Raw genomic sequence first — 18,183 nt, forward strand, 5'->3', positions numbered from 1 at the left:
TGAAAAAGGACTTTTTATTGTCCTTGATGCTCGAAGCTAGTTGGAGTTCAGTTGCAGCCTTGGCTTTCCTGGTCTGCTCCCTACAGGACCGGACCAGTGCAGAATAATCCTCCTTGGAGGTGACTCCCATCCTCCATCCTTTGTAGGCCTTTCTTTTTAGCCTCAGGAGGTCTGCTAGGTCCCTGGAGAGCCAGGGGGGCTGCTGTGCCCTCTTGCTGCCTTTCCTCCGAGATGGAATAGACTTAGTTTGTGCATTGAGGATCGCTCCCTTGAGGAGCAACCACTCCTCTTGAACTCCCCTCTCCCTGTGGTCACGGTCCCTTAGGGCCTCACTGACAAGCCTCCTGAGCTTGTCAAAGTCGGCTTTCCTGAAGTCAAGGACTTGCGCATTGCTGACCGACTTGCCAGCTTTTCGGCAGATGGTAAAGGTGATCAGCTCGTGGTCGCTGTCACCCAGCTTCCCATCGATCACTAGGTCGCCGACTAGGTCATCCCCAGTAGCCAGTACCAGGTCGAGCAGCACTTTGCCTCTTGTTGGCCCATGGACTTCTTGAGTCAGGTAGAGGTCATCCACGCACGAGAGGAAGCTCTGTGACCGCTCAGATTTTGCTGAGCGATCCTCCCACGAGATGTCCGGGTAATTGAAGTCACCCGTGACAACCATGGTCCTGGAGCGTGCTGCCTCAGCCAGTTCCTGGGCAAACTCCTGGTCAAGCTCAGGACTTTGAGTGGGAGGTCTGTAATAGACTCCCACCATTGTGTCCCCTGTGCTGTGTTCCCCACGGATTTTAACCCAGAGGGTCTCCAGCCGTCCACCCTGGTCGCCAATATCGGCTTGCAGGGATGTGTAGTTTTCCTTAACATAGAGAGCTACACCCCCGCCCCTTTTCTCTACACGATCCCTCCTGTACAGGGTATAGCCATCTATACCCGTGGTCCAGTCATGGGTGGAGTCCCACCAGGTCTCCGTTATCCCTATGACATCGTAATTGTTTGCACTGAGCAGGAGGATGAGCTCCTCCTGCTTATTCCCCAAGCTCCTGGCATTTAGTGTACAGGCAGGCAAGTGCCCCCTAGGGGGCTCCTTCCTTGCCCACAGATTTTACCAGGGCTGGGGCAGGATGGGCACAAAAGCACAGTCCTGGGCATATCGCCCATGTGTGGTTTTCTTCCCAAGCGGGTAAGTGGGGCCCAGCTAGGACAGCTGTGCCTTGGGCTCAGGTGGAGATCCAGGCACTTGAGCACAGCCTGGCCTGTGGGGATTGCAGCAGCTGCCGCAGCCTTGGGCAGCACTAGCCTTGGCTGGGCTCCCTCTGCTCCTGTGAGTGAAAGGCCCAGCCTGATTTTAGCTGTCTTCTTTGGGGTGTGGGGCGAAGAGGAAGGCAGTCCATTTTGCAGGCTGAAGGGACACTAATGTTTTGTCAAACACCACCAGACCCAGCTCACCATAGACCAGGGGCAGGCAGTCTGGCCCGCGGGCTGCATTGGGACTGCAGCAGACTCCATTTCCCAGCAACCCCTGCTGTGGCTGGTTTCCATGGAGATCCCAACAGTGTCAGTGCTGTGACAGCACTGGGCCAGGGTTTCCATAGAGACCAGCCCCAGCAGCACTGGCTGGGTATGTGGCAGGGCAAGCAGTGCTCCAGGGCTGGGATCTTGTGGCAATGACAACATAGTCCAGAGCTGGGGCAGAGCTGTGATCCACTGTCCGCACACCCTGGGCAGGGGCATGCAGGCAGCAGATCGCGGATCTGCCCCAGCTCTGGACCTCGCTGTCACCACTGCAAGATCCCAGCCCTGGCTGTGGAGTAGCTCTCTGCTGCTGGGGCTGGTCTCCATGGAAACCCTGCCCCCCCACCCCCCCTGCTCTTACAGTGCATCTGCTGCTGGGGTCTCTATGGAAACCAGCCACAGCAAGGTGGCTGGATTCCATTTCCCACCAGCCCCTGGCCATCACCTGGATCCACCGTTTTGCCCGCTCTTGCCTTAGACACTTTGCCTAGCTTCAAGCAGTCTGCAACCTGTGTTCTGTGCCTGCTGAAACTTTGTAGCTTTAAAGCCTGCCTTGGCTTATGCTCCTGTAGCCAGTCTTCGAGCTGTTACTAATCCATTTTTCTTCACAGGTCCCCTCCACTTACAATGCTTCTTATGTCTGCAAGCAAGTTCTCTGAAGCTCCCACCCTCCTCCCTGCAGGCATTGCCACCTTCCTGACCAGTGAAGCCCCAACAGCTGGTGCCACAGCACCCGTCAGCCCCAATGCTAAGTCCCTTGGGAGCCCAAGGAAAGAGCCTGGCAAGAAGCCAGTGAATGCCATTGATTCCTATTTCCAGAGGGCAGCAGAGAAGCAGCAAGCCTGTGCTGCTGCAGGGCCCTGTGTACCTGCTGTCATTGGTGCAGGCTCATTGTTGCCTTGTCCTGATAGACACCAGGACCTAGAAGATCCCATGCTCAATACAGTTCAGAGTCCAGAAGCCATTGTGAAGCAAAGCCCCAAGGGGGGCAACTCTCCCTCTTCTAAGCCACTTCCCTGTGAGGAGTCATCTGGTGCTGCAGGAACCCCCTCTGCTGCCCTAGCACCCAGGACCACCCTGAAAGCAGAACCAGAAGCTGCTTCAGAACAAGCTGCTGAGTGGAAGGAGGGGAGTTTAGCACCTTCTTCTGGGTGTGGCCAGGCCCCCCGCACTTCTCCAGGGGACCAGTTGCTCTGTGAGAAGTGTGGCCAGCAGGTGCTGGTTTGGGACCTCCCAGAGCACATGGATTATCACTTTGCAGTGGAGCTGCAGAACTCCTTCACAGAGCCCAGCTTCCCCCGCACTTCCCCTGTGCCGACCAGTCCTTGTGCCATGCCTCTCAGTCCTGCCAATGGCAAAAGCAAGCCCAAGACCCCCACAAGCTCTAGCGCAAAGCGACGTAGACAGGGAGTTACCAGGACTCTGGACTACTTCTTTAAACGGCTGCCTCCCTAAGCCTGTGCCCAGCCAGGTGCTCCAGAACGATTTTAGAAGGAACTGATTTTGTTTTTTAAAGTTTTTATCCTTTCTGTCAATTTTTATCTAATAAATGTTTCTTCTCCCTTTGGCTGAGAACAGCTAGACCTGAGGAGGAAACAGCAGCAGTGCCCCACCAGCTTTGCTAGGGGCTGTGGAGTTGCAGGCCCTTCTGGCCACTTCTGGGGGTGCTGGTGGAAGTGGTGCCAGGGTTTGTGTGCTGCTGCTGTGGAGTTTTGCACAAAAAGCAAAGAATGTTATCTTTGGTCTCTGTAGGCTGTGGTGTTTTCCCCACTTAAGATGGCGCAGTGAGGCAGGGCAGGGCTGGGGCTTGCCTGTCATGTAGCCTGACATTGTATCCTTCTTAGTCATGTGCTTAGGCTACTGGAGTGGAATGGATTTTCCTCTTTCTCTTGGCTACTCCAGCTGACTAATGTCAGGACCCTCAGCACTGACTTTTGCATGAGGCAGGAGTTCAAAGCATGACAGAGAATTTGTGTGTAGATAGTGGCAGGAAACAGCTTTCTGCTGCATGGCACCCATTGCACTAGTATTGGTCCTACTTGCTCTGTATTCTCCCTGAGCATTGATAACTACTTTGGACCATGCTAGGGGGCCCCTGGGACTAGGGGCTAGCTACAGCAGTGATGTGATTTTTAAAGAAAAAAGCTGAGAGAGAATCCCTTGGGTCTGTTTAAAAAAGCACTTTTCCCTTTCCAGAGAGGAGGCTCCACCTATTTTTTGCTGCTTATAGTAGCATGTTCTTTACCTGAAGGTTGCAAGCAGCTGTATCAGCTGGCCTTTGATACAGGTCCAGCTGTTCTGCAGCAAGGACTACAAGGGGCTGGCTGACAAGCTCCCAAAGTAGGGAACAGCCTACTTTGCGGGCTGTAGAGAGGATCACCCCAGTACACAGCACCACTGCAGCAGAGCAAATCTGTGCTGAGGAGAGACCGGCTGTTGTGCTGAATAAGGAAGCTTTCATTTCCATAGCAGAGCTCAGCTTATCAGGATCTACCCCCACCTCCCCCACAGGAGGTGACTTCTTCAGGCTCAGGCCACATTCAAAACAGTGGTTGCTAGCTGCTGGCATGTGAACTTGGCTCTGGGAAGGGGATTCCTGCCACGTTGTAACAGTTCTGGGTGTGGTTGAAAACTTTAGGCTTGCAGGCAGTTTCATCAGCTGTGTGGTTCTCCATGGGTGAGTCCTAGAGGGGGGAGGGCAGAGTCTAAGGTTAAGTATAGATAGCCAGCACTGGCAGGAACAGCATTTGCATGCTTATTTCCATCCCCATGTTATACTGATTATTGGCTTTGGCTCAGCTGTGGCCTATTTCCTTTAGGGAACAGCTGCTTTCCCTTGGTCAGCAGCAGCTTTCATACCTTCCCTCTAGGTTTAGGGGACAGAGCTTTCTGTCCCATAACTATCTACACTGACCTGCAGAAGGGGCTCATAGTCATTGTACATCTTGAGTTCAGAAACAAGGGGATTTCTCAGCTGTCCTGTGAGTAGCAATTACAACCATACTGATAAGATTGCATCACTTTCTTGTGATAGCAGCAGGTTGCTGCAGGACAGCCAGGAAACAAAACCGACAGTGTGTGGCATCAGCCAAGCTGGATGGCATGCAAAAAAATGTAAACAGGATGAGTAAGGAAAAAGGCAATACAACCTTTCAATTCAACAGAGCTCGGTTCAACTGCTATCCAGGCAAGAGAGGTGGCAACAAGTCCTTTAAAATGCAGGCCAACCTGGTTTCCAGCCTCTGGAGGCTGAGGAAAAACACTCCTCCCACCAATGCTGGCTAAAGGCTGGAACTGTTTCAAAACAAAACTACCAGTTAAGCTGAGGCTATGGGGAGTGATCCTTTAATTAGGGCCTGAGGTAACAGGCGTGCATGGCCACTCAGCACTGTGGGTACAGCAAGATCAGCCTGTTGCAGCAGGAACTGCTGAGCTCAGGGTGACATGGCTGAGTCATCTTAACCACGGGTGGCTAAGGTCTGATAAACAGGCAGCGCAAGCTTGTAAACAGCAGCGTACGTGCATTCTTTCCACAGTCCCAGACTGTATTTATAGGGCCGAGCACGGGAAGGGGGGGGGGGAGGGGAACACAGCTTTTTTAAAGCTGTGACCTAGCAACAAAGTCATTTCCACAAAAGGCTGCAAGGTTTGGGAAAGCTCTCTCCACCTCCACCACTCAGCCAGCGCACTCTCAATAAAACATCTTTATTCTGTACATTATATATAGAGATGCCAAGGAAATGGGCATCATCTCCTGGCATGAGAAATCCAAGACAACATAACGGTGAAGTATGAAGAGCATGGCACCAAGAACAGTTACACCACACAGGGAAGGAAGGACAGGACAGGGGTGAAAAGTGCTCTTCCAGGGAAGAAACAGCACCTTGAGGATGTGTCAGTGCTGGAGACCATATCAAGGGCACTGCAGGCAACAGGGAGACGGAGCCCCTCCTTGGGCAATGCTTACCCTGACAGTAGCACCAGAGGGAAGTTCTTGCTGGTAGTTGGGGCCCTGTCCTCCCTGAAAGCATATATGAGGGCAAAAACACTGCACTGGGACCCAGCCAGCTGCCAGGGCTGAAACGGAAAAGCCCCCTGCTTTAATGAATCTGAGCCAATAAAGCAGCCACATCCATATGTGAAGGGAAGAGAGAGAAGAGCCCTCCAGCCCCAGCTGGAAGCGGGCAAGGTACTTCCAAGAGTCAGTTCCCTGCCCCTCCGAAGGGAATGGGTAGCACTTGTTCTGTGTTAGTAACAGGCCTCCCCAAGCCAGGAGGATTCAATCAGCACAGTGGGTTGGGAAGGAAGGCACTTCCCCTTAACCCTTCTTGGTAGAACAAACCACTTATCTTCTTCCCCCCCTTCAAAACTGCCAGCCACTTTTGCAGGCTGCAGGCAGAGCTGGTAGTGAGGAAGCTGATGTTCTAGAGCAGCTCATTGGAGTGGTAAACTCAGCCATTCAGTCTTACCTCCACGGACCCTGGCGGCAGCCCCAGCAAGAAGAAAACCCTGAGCAGGAGGCCGCAGAAGCATCTGGCCCCAGGTTGTTTGAGGGACATTCGCCTTAGAGCATCTGATCTGCATCGCAGGGAGCAAAACACTAGCTCCCTTTTTTCTCCTTAACACCACCTGCAGACGCTACCCAGCCCAGCTGTCCATGTCTCCTTATGCAGCATGCTAGCTGCAGGCAGTGCTCCAGCCAACCAGCCTGGCTGAAGTCACCAAGAAAATCAGGAGCCTTACGTACAGCAATACAGCCTCTACTGCACTCTCCAGGCTGCCCCTCACTACTTAGCACTTGTTACCTGAAGGACACAAGTGGGGAAGTATATAGCCAGAGTGGAGGGAGACAGGAGCATGCTGGTCTCTACCTGCATACAGGTTCTTCAGTAGCCATGGGCTCACACTAGCTTTCCTCAGACACGTCTCCATGGCAGAGACAAGGACGTCTCCCCTCTACTTGACCAAGAAGAACGAGAGCAAAAGTATCACTGCAGCAGTTGCTGTCAAAATTGCATCCAATGGTAGAAGCCACTGTGCGTTGTGCCGCTAACTGCCCCCTAGGCTTCTTAAGTATTAAGGCAAGTCCCCAAGGAGCGAGCTGGGCTGGGGCACAGTCTGACTGCAACAAATCCACTGCAAGTCACTGCTGCTAAACTCCAACAGCCACCTGCAGGTATAAGCACAGGCTATGGCTAGCCTCAGTGAGCAGAAGAGACAGGTGTAAAATCTGGCTTCATGCTGCCTTTAGCAGGCCAACTGTACTGGGCTGTGTAGACCTCCCACATGACAGGAGCACTGGGCAGAAGTCACCCCACCAGGTGAGGGCTAGTCCAGGGAGGAGGTTTCCCCCAAGTTGACACACACAGGAAGAGATGAAACTAAGGAGGAGTCTTGAAAACTCAGCACAGAAGGAAATTAGAACTGGATTAAAACCAACCAAAATCAAAGGGTTAAAAAGTGTCCTGAAAGCAATTTGAGAGGCGTTCCTTTTGTTTGTGAGTCCATGTGTAACCCAGCCCCTGCTGTAGGTGGCAAGGCTTGGTCCTGCCCCTACCCAAAGGTCTATTGCCCCATAGGGAAAACAGTATGACAACAGGGCCCAATGCTCGGCAAGCCAGAATGGGGCTGATCTTTCTGCATGACAGGAGGCAGGTTCCCTTCGCTGCCAGTCATTCACTTCAGGGGCTTTGCTTTGCCTAAGCCAGTAACTTTCCAAACAAGAAACAAAGCCAGGACTCGCCTGCCCAGGTCTGCCGCTGGTCTATTCTCAGAGAGGGCAGGTTAACGAAAACAGCAGGCGATGCAAAGACATGCTTCATTTGTCCCACGAAGGGCACTGAATGCAAGAAAATCTGGGCTCCATCTTGCAACGCGGAGGAGAGAAACCCATGCTAGAACTGGGTAGCAGCAGCTCCTGGTAGCACCTGAAGAGCTGGGGGAGCTCCCATCAGTCTCCCCAATCGTTGGTGTCTGGAGAGCGCTCCCACTGAAAGGTAGTCAGAAGCTCAGTCCTCCTGTCCCCAGGGTTTCCTCTAAGCTGTTCTCTTTGGTGGTGATGCCTTGAAGGTCGGTGACATGCCCAATGCCTTTGGTGACACCTTCCCGGAAGAGCAGCTTGGCTCCGATCTTCAAGTACTCAGGGTGTTTGATGAACCTGAAACGAACGACAGCCTTCTCCCCTGTTCGCAGCTTGTCCTGAGGGAGAGACAGGACAATCGGTCACCACAATACAAACAGGAGTATGACCGTTAGCCCCACATTGGCGGGCACTGGGAAACTGGGATGGTTACAAGATCCCTCCTTTCCCCAGTCACCCACTATTTACATTGCCGCAGCCCGAGTCCCTCCCACTGTAAGGGGAACCTGGGACAAAAATTGATTCTCTTCAAGTGAGGATTGGAGAAGGGGTTACTCCCCTATCCTGTCCTGTTGATGCTTTCCCCAGTGATTCCAGCAGACCATCTGCAAAGTGAAGAGGCAGCTTCTCAGGAGAGGAAAGGAGGAATCTGACCAAGTCCACTGGCTTTAGCAGGGATGAGCAGCGAGTTCAAATCTATGATTGTGATAGCCAGGACATCCTATCCCACTTCTCTTTCTGCCTGAAGGTCTTAACACTAAGGAATCCTGGCAACACCCACTCCATAGTTGGGAGCTCACCTTCCCATGGATCTTCTCCACAATGGCAGTCTGCCGCACATTTCCCACATGCACGGTGACCTGGAATCCTTTCCTGAAAGTTGTGGCGTGGAAAAGCAGTACGATCTCAGCTTCAAAGACTGAGCAGATAGTGGGGTTCATCTCTGGGCTCACCATCACCATGCCCTGCATGACAGCCCCAAACCCAAAACTCAGGTTATCAGAGAACAGCCCTTTCTTGGTCTGAATCCCATGGCCTTTAACTTGCCATAATCTCTTCCTTGCTTTGGGGCTCAGCCCCAACCCAGTCCCTGAAAATCTACAAAGATGCATGGATGCATGCCAAAGCCTGGAGGCCTGCTGTCACACTAGTTGAAGCAGATTTTAGGGTGGTGGTTGTAGGCTTGGAGTTGGGGTGAATGTTTCTCATGTGTATCCCAAATCCCTTCCCAGCAAGTAGGACAGCTCTGAGAAAGAGTAATAACCTTCAACCTTGCCGGCTCAAGGTCTTGGTCGCTGACCCCATCACTCCTTGACCACTGAGGAGCTGAGTGGCAGCTCCTAGAGCAGGAGTTTTCAACCTTTAATAGTTTCATAGTTGGTAGGGTCAGAAGGGGCCCAAGCAGATCATCTAGTCCAATCCCCTGCCATGGGCAGGAAAGGATGCTGGGGTCAAATGAATCCAGCTAGGTGGCAGTCTAGCCTCCTTTGGAAGACCCCCAGGGTAGGGGTGAGCACCACTTCCCTTGGAAGTTGGTTCCAGTTCCTAGCTGCCCTGACAGTGAAGTAGTGCCTCCTGATATCTAGCCTGAATCTACTCTCAGTCAACTTATGGCCGTTGTTCCTTGTTACCCCCAGTAGTGCACAGGGGAACAGGGACTCTCCCATTGCCTGCTGATCTCCCTTGGCAAGTTTATAGGCAGCCACCAGGTCCCCTCTCAGCCTCCTTTTGTGGAGGCTGGACAGGTTCAGGTCCCATAGCCTCTCCTCGCAGGGCCTGCCCTGCTGCCCCCTAATCACGTGAGTGGCCCTCCTCTGGATCCTCTCGATGTTGCCCACATCTCTCCTGAAGTGTGGCGCCCAGAACTGGATGCAGTACTCCAACTCCAATATGGAGCAGTGGAGAAGGGGAGGCTCACAGCCAGATGCAGAGTGGTGGGTGGTGGCAGTGGCCACTGCACATGAGCTTCCCCCCACCCTCCCATGTCCGGCCAGGTGGGCAGCGTCTGTGCAGCCCGCAAAGGGGTGTTGCTGCCCTTGCTGTCCCCCCTCCCTTTGCTCCTGGGAGGCAGAAGCGCAGGGTGGTGTGTAGAAGCATACCCCTGGTTGACAACCCCTGTCCTAGAGGATGGGAACAAGACTCACCTTGCGTAGCAGGGACCGGTCAAAGGACCCAAGGGCCAAGGTAGCAGCCTGTCCTGCCCGGAGCACGCGACATGCTGAACGGTTCCGCTGGATGCTACACACCTTCAGCTGGAGGAACTTGCCATCGTCAGTTGGGCCAACCACCAGGTTCTCCCCCTCTCTGCAGATCCCACTGCAGATGGCATAAGAGCAGGACACATTTTAAGCATGACACACAAGGAAAGTGACACTCAGTGAAGTCAATTCACAGCCTCTCCAAATCCCACTACAAGGCAGTTTGCTTGGGCTCTTGCTCCAGGGTCTGCCCAACTAATCAGCGCTGGCAATGTGGGAGTCAGAATTCCTCAAAGCAATCAGTGCCGCCCCCTGTTCCTCTACAGCAGGTATGCTGATGCTCAGATTCCAAGGGTCTGGTCCTGAGATATAGACACCCCAGTCTGCACCTCCTTCTTGAACTCTGTGTTGCCTTCACTGGAATGCAGGGAATTTAGCACTGACTGTGGATCAGTTTATCTAGGATCCTTGAGAGATGGACCAGCAGACCCAATCTTGATCAGGAGACCAACAGGAAGAACATTCCCCTTGGTTTGTACAGAGGCAACACAGCAAACACTGCTCTCATCAGGGATAGGGCTATGGTCCTGCTGCTCTTCTCCAAGCTACCTCCTACCTGAGGCAGGACTTTGGAGTCCAATGAAAGTGCTACCTCAGAAGGCCAACCAAGCACCAGCCACTGCCCTGACAGCAGAACAGCTCCCACACTGGATCTTTTGTGCTCTGGCCACCCACCAATCACCTCTTTCAGTTTCCTTCATGCAAGGTGCCCTCCTCATGCCTGTAGGTGCAGCTAGTTGCCCAGGATTCTCACCAGTGCCTGTCTCCTAGAACAATACTTGCTCCTAAGCTTATCCCTACACTGCTCCCCATCTCACCCAGAGAAGGGTATTAAGGCAGCTTGCCCTACACTGGCCTGGCAGTGCAGCATAGATCAAATCCCCTGCAAGATCAGTACTGGTCATGCCACATCACCCTTGCCACACCCAAAGCCTGGCCCTGTGTGTTGTTTTTTTTATACAAAAAGCAGCACTCACCTTGACAGTGTTCCTCCCACGACAGTCCCCACCTCAGGCACTGTGTAGATCTCATCCACCTACAGCAACAAGAGCAAGCTCCTTAGTCACTGGGCAATGGGGAAAGCAACCACAATCATCCACCTAACACAGGCTGCAGGAAAGCTCCTTTCTTCAGGGTACCAAAGCGTGCATCAGGGCTTTCATCAGCCCCCACACCTCCCCATTTTAAAACACCGCAGACTTAAGAAATGGACATAAAAGCTGTCTTTATTCAGATATGGTCAATGCATCTCCTCACTGAAGTTAAGCTGGGGACCCAACTGTCTGATAGATTTTTAGCATGAGTACAAGCTGGGTCTCTGTTTTCAGCTCCCTTGTTACTTGTCCAGCAGCTAACAACTTTTGCTACCCCGAGTCCAGGGGACCCTCTGCCTGGCTTGAGCCACCACGGCGGTAAGCACAGTGTAATAACCTGAAGGGAACTCTCTTACATACCTGGAACTCTGTGAGCTGTTGCATCAACTCCTCCTGCTCTTTGCTGTTGGTCAGAGGAGGAAGGATGTTGAGGAAAACTTTCAAGAGATCCAGATTCTCCCCAGAAACGCTGGACAGAGTGAAGATGGGGGTGATGCTGCCAAACAGACAGAGAGGAATGAGCTAGGGGTGCAATGCAGCTGCAGAACCCACCCTGGGGAACTGTTGTAAAGAACTAACCCCACCTAGGGAAGGGAGCGTGGGCTGGCAATGATCCCACCTACCCACAAAGGGTTCAAGCCAGGCCATCTGCACCCAATCAATTCAAGTTTCCTCACAGGAACATTGTCTCCTAGATAATATGGGAATACATTCATTCCACTATCAGTCATTGGCTCTTGCTGTGTGTGTCCAGAACAGGCCTCAGAGAAGGAACATGAATGAGGATGACACAAAATCTAGGGAGGGGACAGGTGGATAATTTAAGAGATATTTATTTCAACTAATGCCCCCTAAAAAGGTGGTCTCCTCTTGCATCTTTGTGGAGCAAGGAATACCCCAAGGAGCCCAGACTAAGCTGACTGACCACAACCCTTGCAAGAAAGGATGAAGATCCCTTACTTGGGAGACTGTGCAAACTGCTGCGCTGCTGTAACAGCATCATCATCCGAGTTCACCAACAGGGGGAGCTTGTTGCAGCCTGGCTGCTTCAGGATGCGCTCCAGCTGCTTCACAGTCCGTTCCACAGTGGCTTTTGAACACAAGTCCACTTTGCTGATGACGATGAAGAAAGGTACCTTGAGGGCCATGGCCAGGCCCAGGTGCTCTCGCGTTGTACCTGCTACAAGAGATCAGGGAGAGCTCAGCTAAAAGTAACAGGAAGCAAGATCACTTGCTTGCAGGATGCCTTTGTGTCTCAGGCCATAAAGCTCACCAGGGATGAAAATGGAAGCTCAGCTTCTGGGTAATGGGAAGAGGGCAGGATTTTTTTAAGCATCACCCTAGACAGAAAGACAGGGCCTCTCCCTAGGAACCCAGAGTGTTTCTTGCAGAGCCAAGGATTAATCAGAAAACAGCCATCCAGATGGCACAGGGCAAGATGGGGGCAGTGGGAGGACTTCAGGCAAGCTGGGGCACACTTACCGATGCCAGTGTTGGCACTCACTACCAGCATAGCAAAGTCCGGGCAGTAGCTGGTGAGGCCAAAGATGGTGGTTTTCAGGTACTTATGGTGGCCAGCCAGGTCAATGAAGGTGATCATTTTGGAGGAACTCTCACAGATTTCTTCTGCGGTTCGTGAGTCACTGTAGTTCACTACCTAGTGAGGAAGAGAAACCAGAGGCTGAGGCAGGGGCATGCAAAAGAAAAGGGAGCTGCCAAGCCCAACTCCACCTAAGCAGAAACAAGTGCCAGAGAGAACTTGAGGGTTGGCACTTGGAAAGAGTCCAGGCCCAAGAGACCTCAAACTGCTATGGCTGCACTATAAGGTCAACCTCAGAGCTGCTCTTCTGGAGGCAGAGGCAGGACACTAGAAAGTATGTCTGTTCCACCTGGACAAGCAGCACCTCAGCTGCATCATTCCTAACCTCTACTGCACCAACAGGGAATGCAGGACTAGACATCTGTTCCTTGGCTGATCCACAAGTGATAAGGAATGATCCCTTCAGGTGCAGCGGCCAGAAGCAACAAGTTAGGACACCCACGCTCCCCCATTCTCTGCTGTAACTGATCTGGTCCCTTTCTCCTCACTGCCACCCTTACCTCTCCTTTGCTGTTGAAGCCCAGGATCTCAAAGCTGATGCTGGATGTTCTTCCTGACTGAATTTCATGGAGATGCCGGAAGAGGTTGAGGCGAGCTCTGCCCCTCCCATTATCCAGCTCACCCTGTGTGAGGACACCCAGCAGGGTTGATTTCCCTGAGTCCACATTCCCCAACACAGCCACTCGCAGGTCTAGGAACTAAAGGAACAAGACTGAGAAAAATCACAGGGGAACCTGTCCCCTTTGGACAGGGACCCCACTCATATAGACAGGTGGCATGTGCTCACCAGATGTCAGCAGAGGCATGCCCTACAGGCTCCCTGAAGGGTAGCCAAGAGGGACTGTACTGCACAGCAATCTCTGGCTGCTGCTTTAGATTTGTCCCCTAGCCCATGGTGTCATGGGACAGAGTTTGTCACAGCACACTCTGCTGTGATGACGCATATTGGCCTATGACATCACAAAAGGAAGTTCACGTACATGCTTGGTGTGACGGACGTTCATTGTCATGGCCTGATCTTCAAAAGGCCCACTACCACAGAGGTGCAAGGCTTCGTCATCTCACTCCCTGACCCAGCCAACCCCCACTACTTGGAGTGGGTTCTAACTGATCCCCTCCAGATGAAGGAGGGTCTCGTGATCCCATGCTGGCAGCTCACTAAAGTGTGTCCTATGAACTATTCTAGAAGAAGGTGCCTCCAGGGGAAGGATTCCTATCTCTTCCCAACAGAAAACCTCTTAGACAGAGCCTGGCAGTTTCCAGTACCAGAGGGTCCCCAAGCCAGGGAGAACAGCCCAGTCAAGGGGCCCCATACCTGCTGGTTATCAGGAACCTTCCGGACAAGGACCTCTGTTATCTTCCTGGGAATGTCGCTGTCATAATCTACCTCGCGCTCCCGCAGGACGGTGATGTCAGCGCCGACCCTGCAAAGGGGGCAGGAGGGAACTGGTCACTGCAAGATTGGCCCTTCAGGGAATCACCTTCCCAGGGAACCACAGGGGAATTCAGAGCAAAACTCAATCTGCCAGGGAGATTAACTCTGAGTAACAGAAACATACGCAGAAACCTAACACTCAACGATAGTGCTCTCTAGCAGCAAAGACCACAGGCCCTCATCTAGGGTCCTCTCTGGTTATGAAGGACATTGGCTAGGGGGAATTTCCTTGATCTGTAGGCTTTGTGGAGGTGGCAGAACAGCCACCAGATCTGCAAGGGTTCTGGGGGTGCTGGGGACAGAGCTGGGTTTTCCTAAGCTGGAGAACATCTGAACCACTCGGCTACAGGGAGGGTAGAGATCCTGAGGAGATGCGTACTTTTCAGCCATGCGGCGCAGTGTCTTGAGGGAAGCACGCATCTCCTCCTCTGACAGACCCACCAGCAGCCCATTGTCCTCCACACCAATCTGATATACAGCCTCGCCCCGGCCTTCCTGCTGCCGCCACTTCATCTGCGTCACTAGGTGCTCAAAGCGATACTGCGAGGGGTTCACCAGCTTCAGCTGCTTGGGAAAACAATTCCCTAATCCTCCACTGTGAAGCAACAGCCCCTCCTGCAGACTTGCCCCTGGGAAACACACTCCGAACTAGTGTCTGAAGAGCCAGGGGGAAAGGAAAGATGGGATTACAGGTAGCTGCATATATCAAGAGCAGAATGTTTCAAGCACCTTGCAGATGGCAGCTGTGGACTAGAATAGAGCTGGCACCCCAGGGCCAGCATGGGCTCAACCACATTTGTAATGGCTTCAATAGCTAAGAGTGGTGGGACAGCTCTGCAGTGTGGTTGGAAGAGCCATAACTGGCATCAGTAGCTCCGTCTCTCTAAGGAGGGAATATGGCTCAGAAGAAGCCAAGTGCACACTGATCACTTGACTGCTCCAGTCATGTGAGGGCCCATAGAGTGTAGCTCTAAGGGACTCTGTACTGCATGAAATCTAGGATCCAGTCTGTTCTACATCAACCCATACCACTGAATTCAGAGAGCCCAAAGCTACGTAGATAGTGTAGTCTACTTGTCTTCTTGCACCTCCTCCCCAGGGCAGGTTTCCTGGGGTGTACCAAGACACCTCCCTTACATACTGCCTTTATTCATTTAATCTCCCATGAGCCCCAGATTAGGGAGTATCCTCTCTGCAACCCCCAAAGGACTCACCTTGTACTCAATGTTCCCATCTTCTGCCTGGTAAAGAACAAAACAAGATACATGGGTTAATGACCCTCTGTGCCACCAAGGCACCTTCTGCAGATACTTTTCCCTACCTACTGGGCTGCCCTCACACCATGAGCCTGCACACTGGCCTGGGTGGGGTGGGAAGTATAATCAGCAGTCAAGCAGCATTAGGGCTCTTCCTGTTACTTCAGAAAGAAACCACACAACATTCAGTACACACGATACGTTGCAGCCTCTTTGGCCAGAGCTGCAGGGCTCACTCCGGTGCTCCCCTGGAACTGCCCAGACACATGCTGCCGCTGTCTGTCTGGTAACAAACAGCTGGGATGTTCTCTTGTGAACGCTAGGAGTCTAAGTGAGTGGAGTGTAAAGGCATTAGCCAATCTGTATGATGCCAGCCAAAACCCTTCTGAAAGTAACAAGAGGTCACTATCTCCAAAACAGCCCTGCCCTGTAGGGGTGGATGAAGAGGACTCATTCTCCACGGCACAGTCAATTCCTGGTGCCACTGCTGAGGTGACAAGTGGTAGAGCAGGTGACTTTCTATAAAACAGACAGAAATACTCCCCCTGCTACATTTTATTTTACAAAGGCCATTACATTACTGACAGGTATAACTTATATTCACAGTTTGGCTAGACCTGTTCAGGATCTGGTGATCTGGAGTGAAAGGTGCCATATCTCCCCTCCCCAACGCCACACCATCCAGTGCCTCCTCCCCTAGATCTGTACAAGAAGAACTGGTGATCTGGGACAGACACACAGCCTCTCCCTTTTCCCTCCCCCACTCCAACACTGAGCCATGGAGGTTCCCGTCCTTCCCACCCTCCTTGTACTGTTCTAACACATGCTCCCAAGAATCACTCCAGCACTGAACTGGCCTGCCAGAGACCATCCGCTCCTTGACAGCAGTTGCTCCCATTTCCACTAAGTGCTTCTCTAACTAAATGAGGCATTAACATTTCTGGCTAGCCTGCAGGGAGGGAAGCAAGGTTCTACACAGCCATCAGGAAGCAAGCACTATTTGATCAGCTTGTGATGAAACAAACTACTAACAGCTCCAGAGAAACAGACTGGACTGGGAGCTCCTGTGGGTGCACAACTCAGAGGGGCTTCCCCAGGAGGGACTGCTGCCTAATCAGATTGCTGTAGCCAGGAATAGAAAAAAGAGCCACTAACTCAACAAGTCCACCCCAACCCCAAGAAAGAAGGTGTGTCCGATATCAAATTCCATCTCCTACCGATCACCACCCAAGGGCAAAGGAAACAAGGCTGCTTCCTGTAGGGAGACAGCATCTCTGGAGATGAGGCAGTAAATCACTGATAGCAGTGCAGAGGCTGACCCATATGGATGTTTTTTTTGTGTTTTTGGGAGCAAGTTGCAGCGCTGCCGTGTTGGCTTATACAAACCAAAGCAACAAGTACAGACTTGCCCAGCAATGGAGCATGCAGGTCTGCAGAGGAAAGGAAGAGATACCGAAGCCTCCAGGGACTGGCTGTGCTATCCACTGACAGGCACAACCACCAAGGTGCCACAAAAGACAATGCTGTCCCTGGGAACAGAGTATGGAGGTCCCAACTGAAGCTACAGGAAGCTACACCTTTTGATCCCCAAGCCTGAGAGCAAGGGCCCTGCCTTGCACAAAAATAGGTGCCCTCACCGCCATTCTGGGATTTTAAACCTTCCTCAAGAGACAGCAGCAGTGCCGCCAGCCTGGCAAGCCCTGTGCTTCAAGAACAGGGGTTTCAGCCCCATGCCCTGGGGAACTGTCTGCACTTAAGAGACTACAATGTCCCCTTTCCAGGCCAAGCCCCATGAAATGGGATGCCTCCTCTCTTGCTTTCCAGGGCTGGGAGGGGACCCTCTGCATGCTGGCTCCCCCAAATCAGCAAATATAGAGAGAATCCCATTAGACCAGAGGGGGTGGAGCTGCTGGAGCCTGCTGAGCCAGGAATGTGGGCCTAGGAGCTAGGGGTATGTTCCCACGCAATCTGGCAGATGAGATATCCACAAGGGATGGGAACAGGGCATTCAGGGTTGCATAAGGAACAACACTCATCCTTATGCAACCCAGTAACTATGAGGCTATAAGGTTTTTCCACCTGCTGACAGGAGGCCAAGCACTGCTGTGCTGATGCCTGCACCCTCCCGGCAGGGCATCTTTAGGTCAGGCAGGTCAAGGAGCAGGGCTGTCTCAGACCCCATGGGGGTGAGGGCGGGGGGGGGGGGGGGGGGGGGGGGGGGGGGGGACCCCAGTCCCCCCCCCCCCAGGGGGCAAAGCCACAATTCAGGCCTCATGGAACTGCATCTTAACACATCCCACCACAATCATGGCAACTGAGCCAACTTGCAGGGACTGCTTCCAGCCTGGTTAATTGAGAAAACCATCCACCTCAGTCCTCCATGCTCCCAGGACTGGAGCCGAGGGGAGAGGCTAGAAGAGACAGAGGTCATGGGCACGGTGGGGCAAACTCTTTCTCTGCAGAGATCTACCACTTAAGCGGCCACCTCTCAGCCGAGGCCAACCCTTCCCTGTGCGGCCTGCCCCAGCTAGGGATAACACCACCGCCACCTCATCACGTCTTGCATCGCTGCCAGGGCCCCTGCTCCCTCTGCTTGCCCACTGCTTTCATGGCACTGCCCAGAATCAGCCAGGGGGGATGCCACCCCCACGAAGCTGCAAATGACTTATCTGCATGTGTACAAGTGCAGACACATGCACACACGTAGGTGTACATGCATGTACACATAGCGGTGCCTGTACATACAGAGGCACATGCATGCACACACATACAACCATGTGCCCACAAAATTGTGTGCACGCCTGTACGCGTGCATGCCTGTATGCGCAGGTACACACAGGCACACACATACAAGTGTGCGCATGCACAGACGTCCACCTACATGTGTATGCGCACATAGAAGTACACGCACATGCCCGCATACACACAGAAGCGTGCACACACAAAAGTGCACGCACATATATATGTACACGCACACACGTACAAGCAAGCACAGAGCTACAGGCGTGTCCACCCAAGGGGCACAGCCACGCAGAAGCGCACGTACACACATGGGCACACACACGCGTACGCGCGGAAGCACACGCAGGGCCGGCCCGCACGTACCTCGGGAGGCAGGTAGGGCGGGTTGTTGGCCTTGCCGCCCCGGCCGCGCCCGCCCTTCTTCTT

General features: G+C 52.9%; 2 protein-coding genes across 5 annotated transcripts in view; one reads left to right on the top strand and one right to left on the bottom strand.

Moving 5' to 3' along the window:
- POLH (DNA polymerase eta) overlaps positions 1-3,077 on the top strand; it is a gene marked incomplete at its 5' end in the record, with an annotated part of 15,356 nt that extends 12,279 nt beyond the window's left edge. Inside the window, one exon of the mRNA XM_014525215.2 lies at positions 2,124-3,077. Within this exon, the coding sequence (XP_014380701.2) occupies positions 2,124-2,967 (844 nt within the window). The remainder of the gene's footprint in view (positions 1-2,123) is intronic.
- A 128-nt stretch (positions 3,078-3,205) lies between these two features.
- On the bottom strand, positions 3,206-18,183 carry GTPBP2 (GTP binding protein 2). Of its 4 annotated transcripts, none has more exons than XR_003096455.1 (13): positions 18,121-18,183; positions 14,974-15,000; positions 14,139-14,323; positions 13,640-13,748; positions 12,825-13,022; positions 12,207-12,381; positions 11,685-11,904; positions 11,085-11,220; positions 10,608-10,666; positions 9,517-9,688; positions 8,173-8,337; positions 6,384-7,710; positions 3,206-4,196 (listed from the first exon to the last, which is right to left on the bottom strand). XR_003096455.1 is itself a non-coding variant. In XM_025216729.1 (12 exons), exons 3-12 carry the CDS (start codon positions 14,270-14,272, stop codon positions 7,513-7,515), a joined length of 1,566 nt encoding a protein of 521 aa, XP_025072514.1. In that variant the 5' UTR covers positions 14,273-14,323; positions 14,974-15,000; positions 18,121-18,183; the 3' UTR covers positions 5,202-7,512. The 4 variants fall into 4 exon arrangements, 2 of the variants coding, with proteins under 2 accessions (XP_025072514.1, XP_025072515.1); XR_003096454.1 differs by having other exon boundaries at positions 5,982-7,710; XM_025216729.1 differs by lacking the exon at positions 3,206-4,196 and having other exon boundaries at positions 5,202-7,710.

This window comes from Alligator sinensis, unplaced genomic scaffold (genome assembly GCF_000455745.1).
Source record: "Alligator sinensis unplaced genomic scaffold, ASM45574v1 scaffold1456_1, whole genome shotgun sequence".
NCBI lineage: Eukaryota > Metazoa > Chordata > Crocodylia > Alligatoridae > Alligator > Alligator sinensis.

Coding starts and splice junctions, on each gene's coding strand:
- GTPBP2 (XM_025216729.1), bottom strand. CDS start 14,272: ATGAAGTGGCGGCAGCAGGAAGGCCGGGGCGAGGCTGTATATCAGATT. Junction 12,382..12,824: donor GCTTCAACAGCAAAGGAGAG/GTAAGGGTGGCA, acceptor CTTCCTCACTAG/GTAGTGAACTACAGTGACTC. Junction 7,711..8,172: donor TGGAGAAGATCCATGGGAAG/GTGAGCTCCCAA, acceptor TCTCTCCCTCAG/GACAAGCTGCGAACAGGGGA.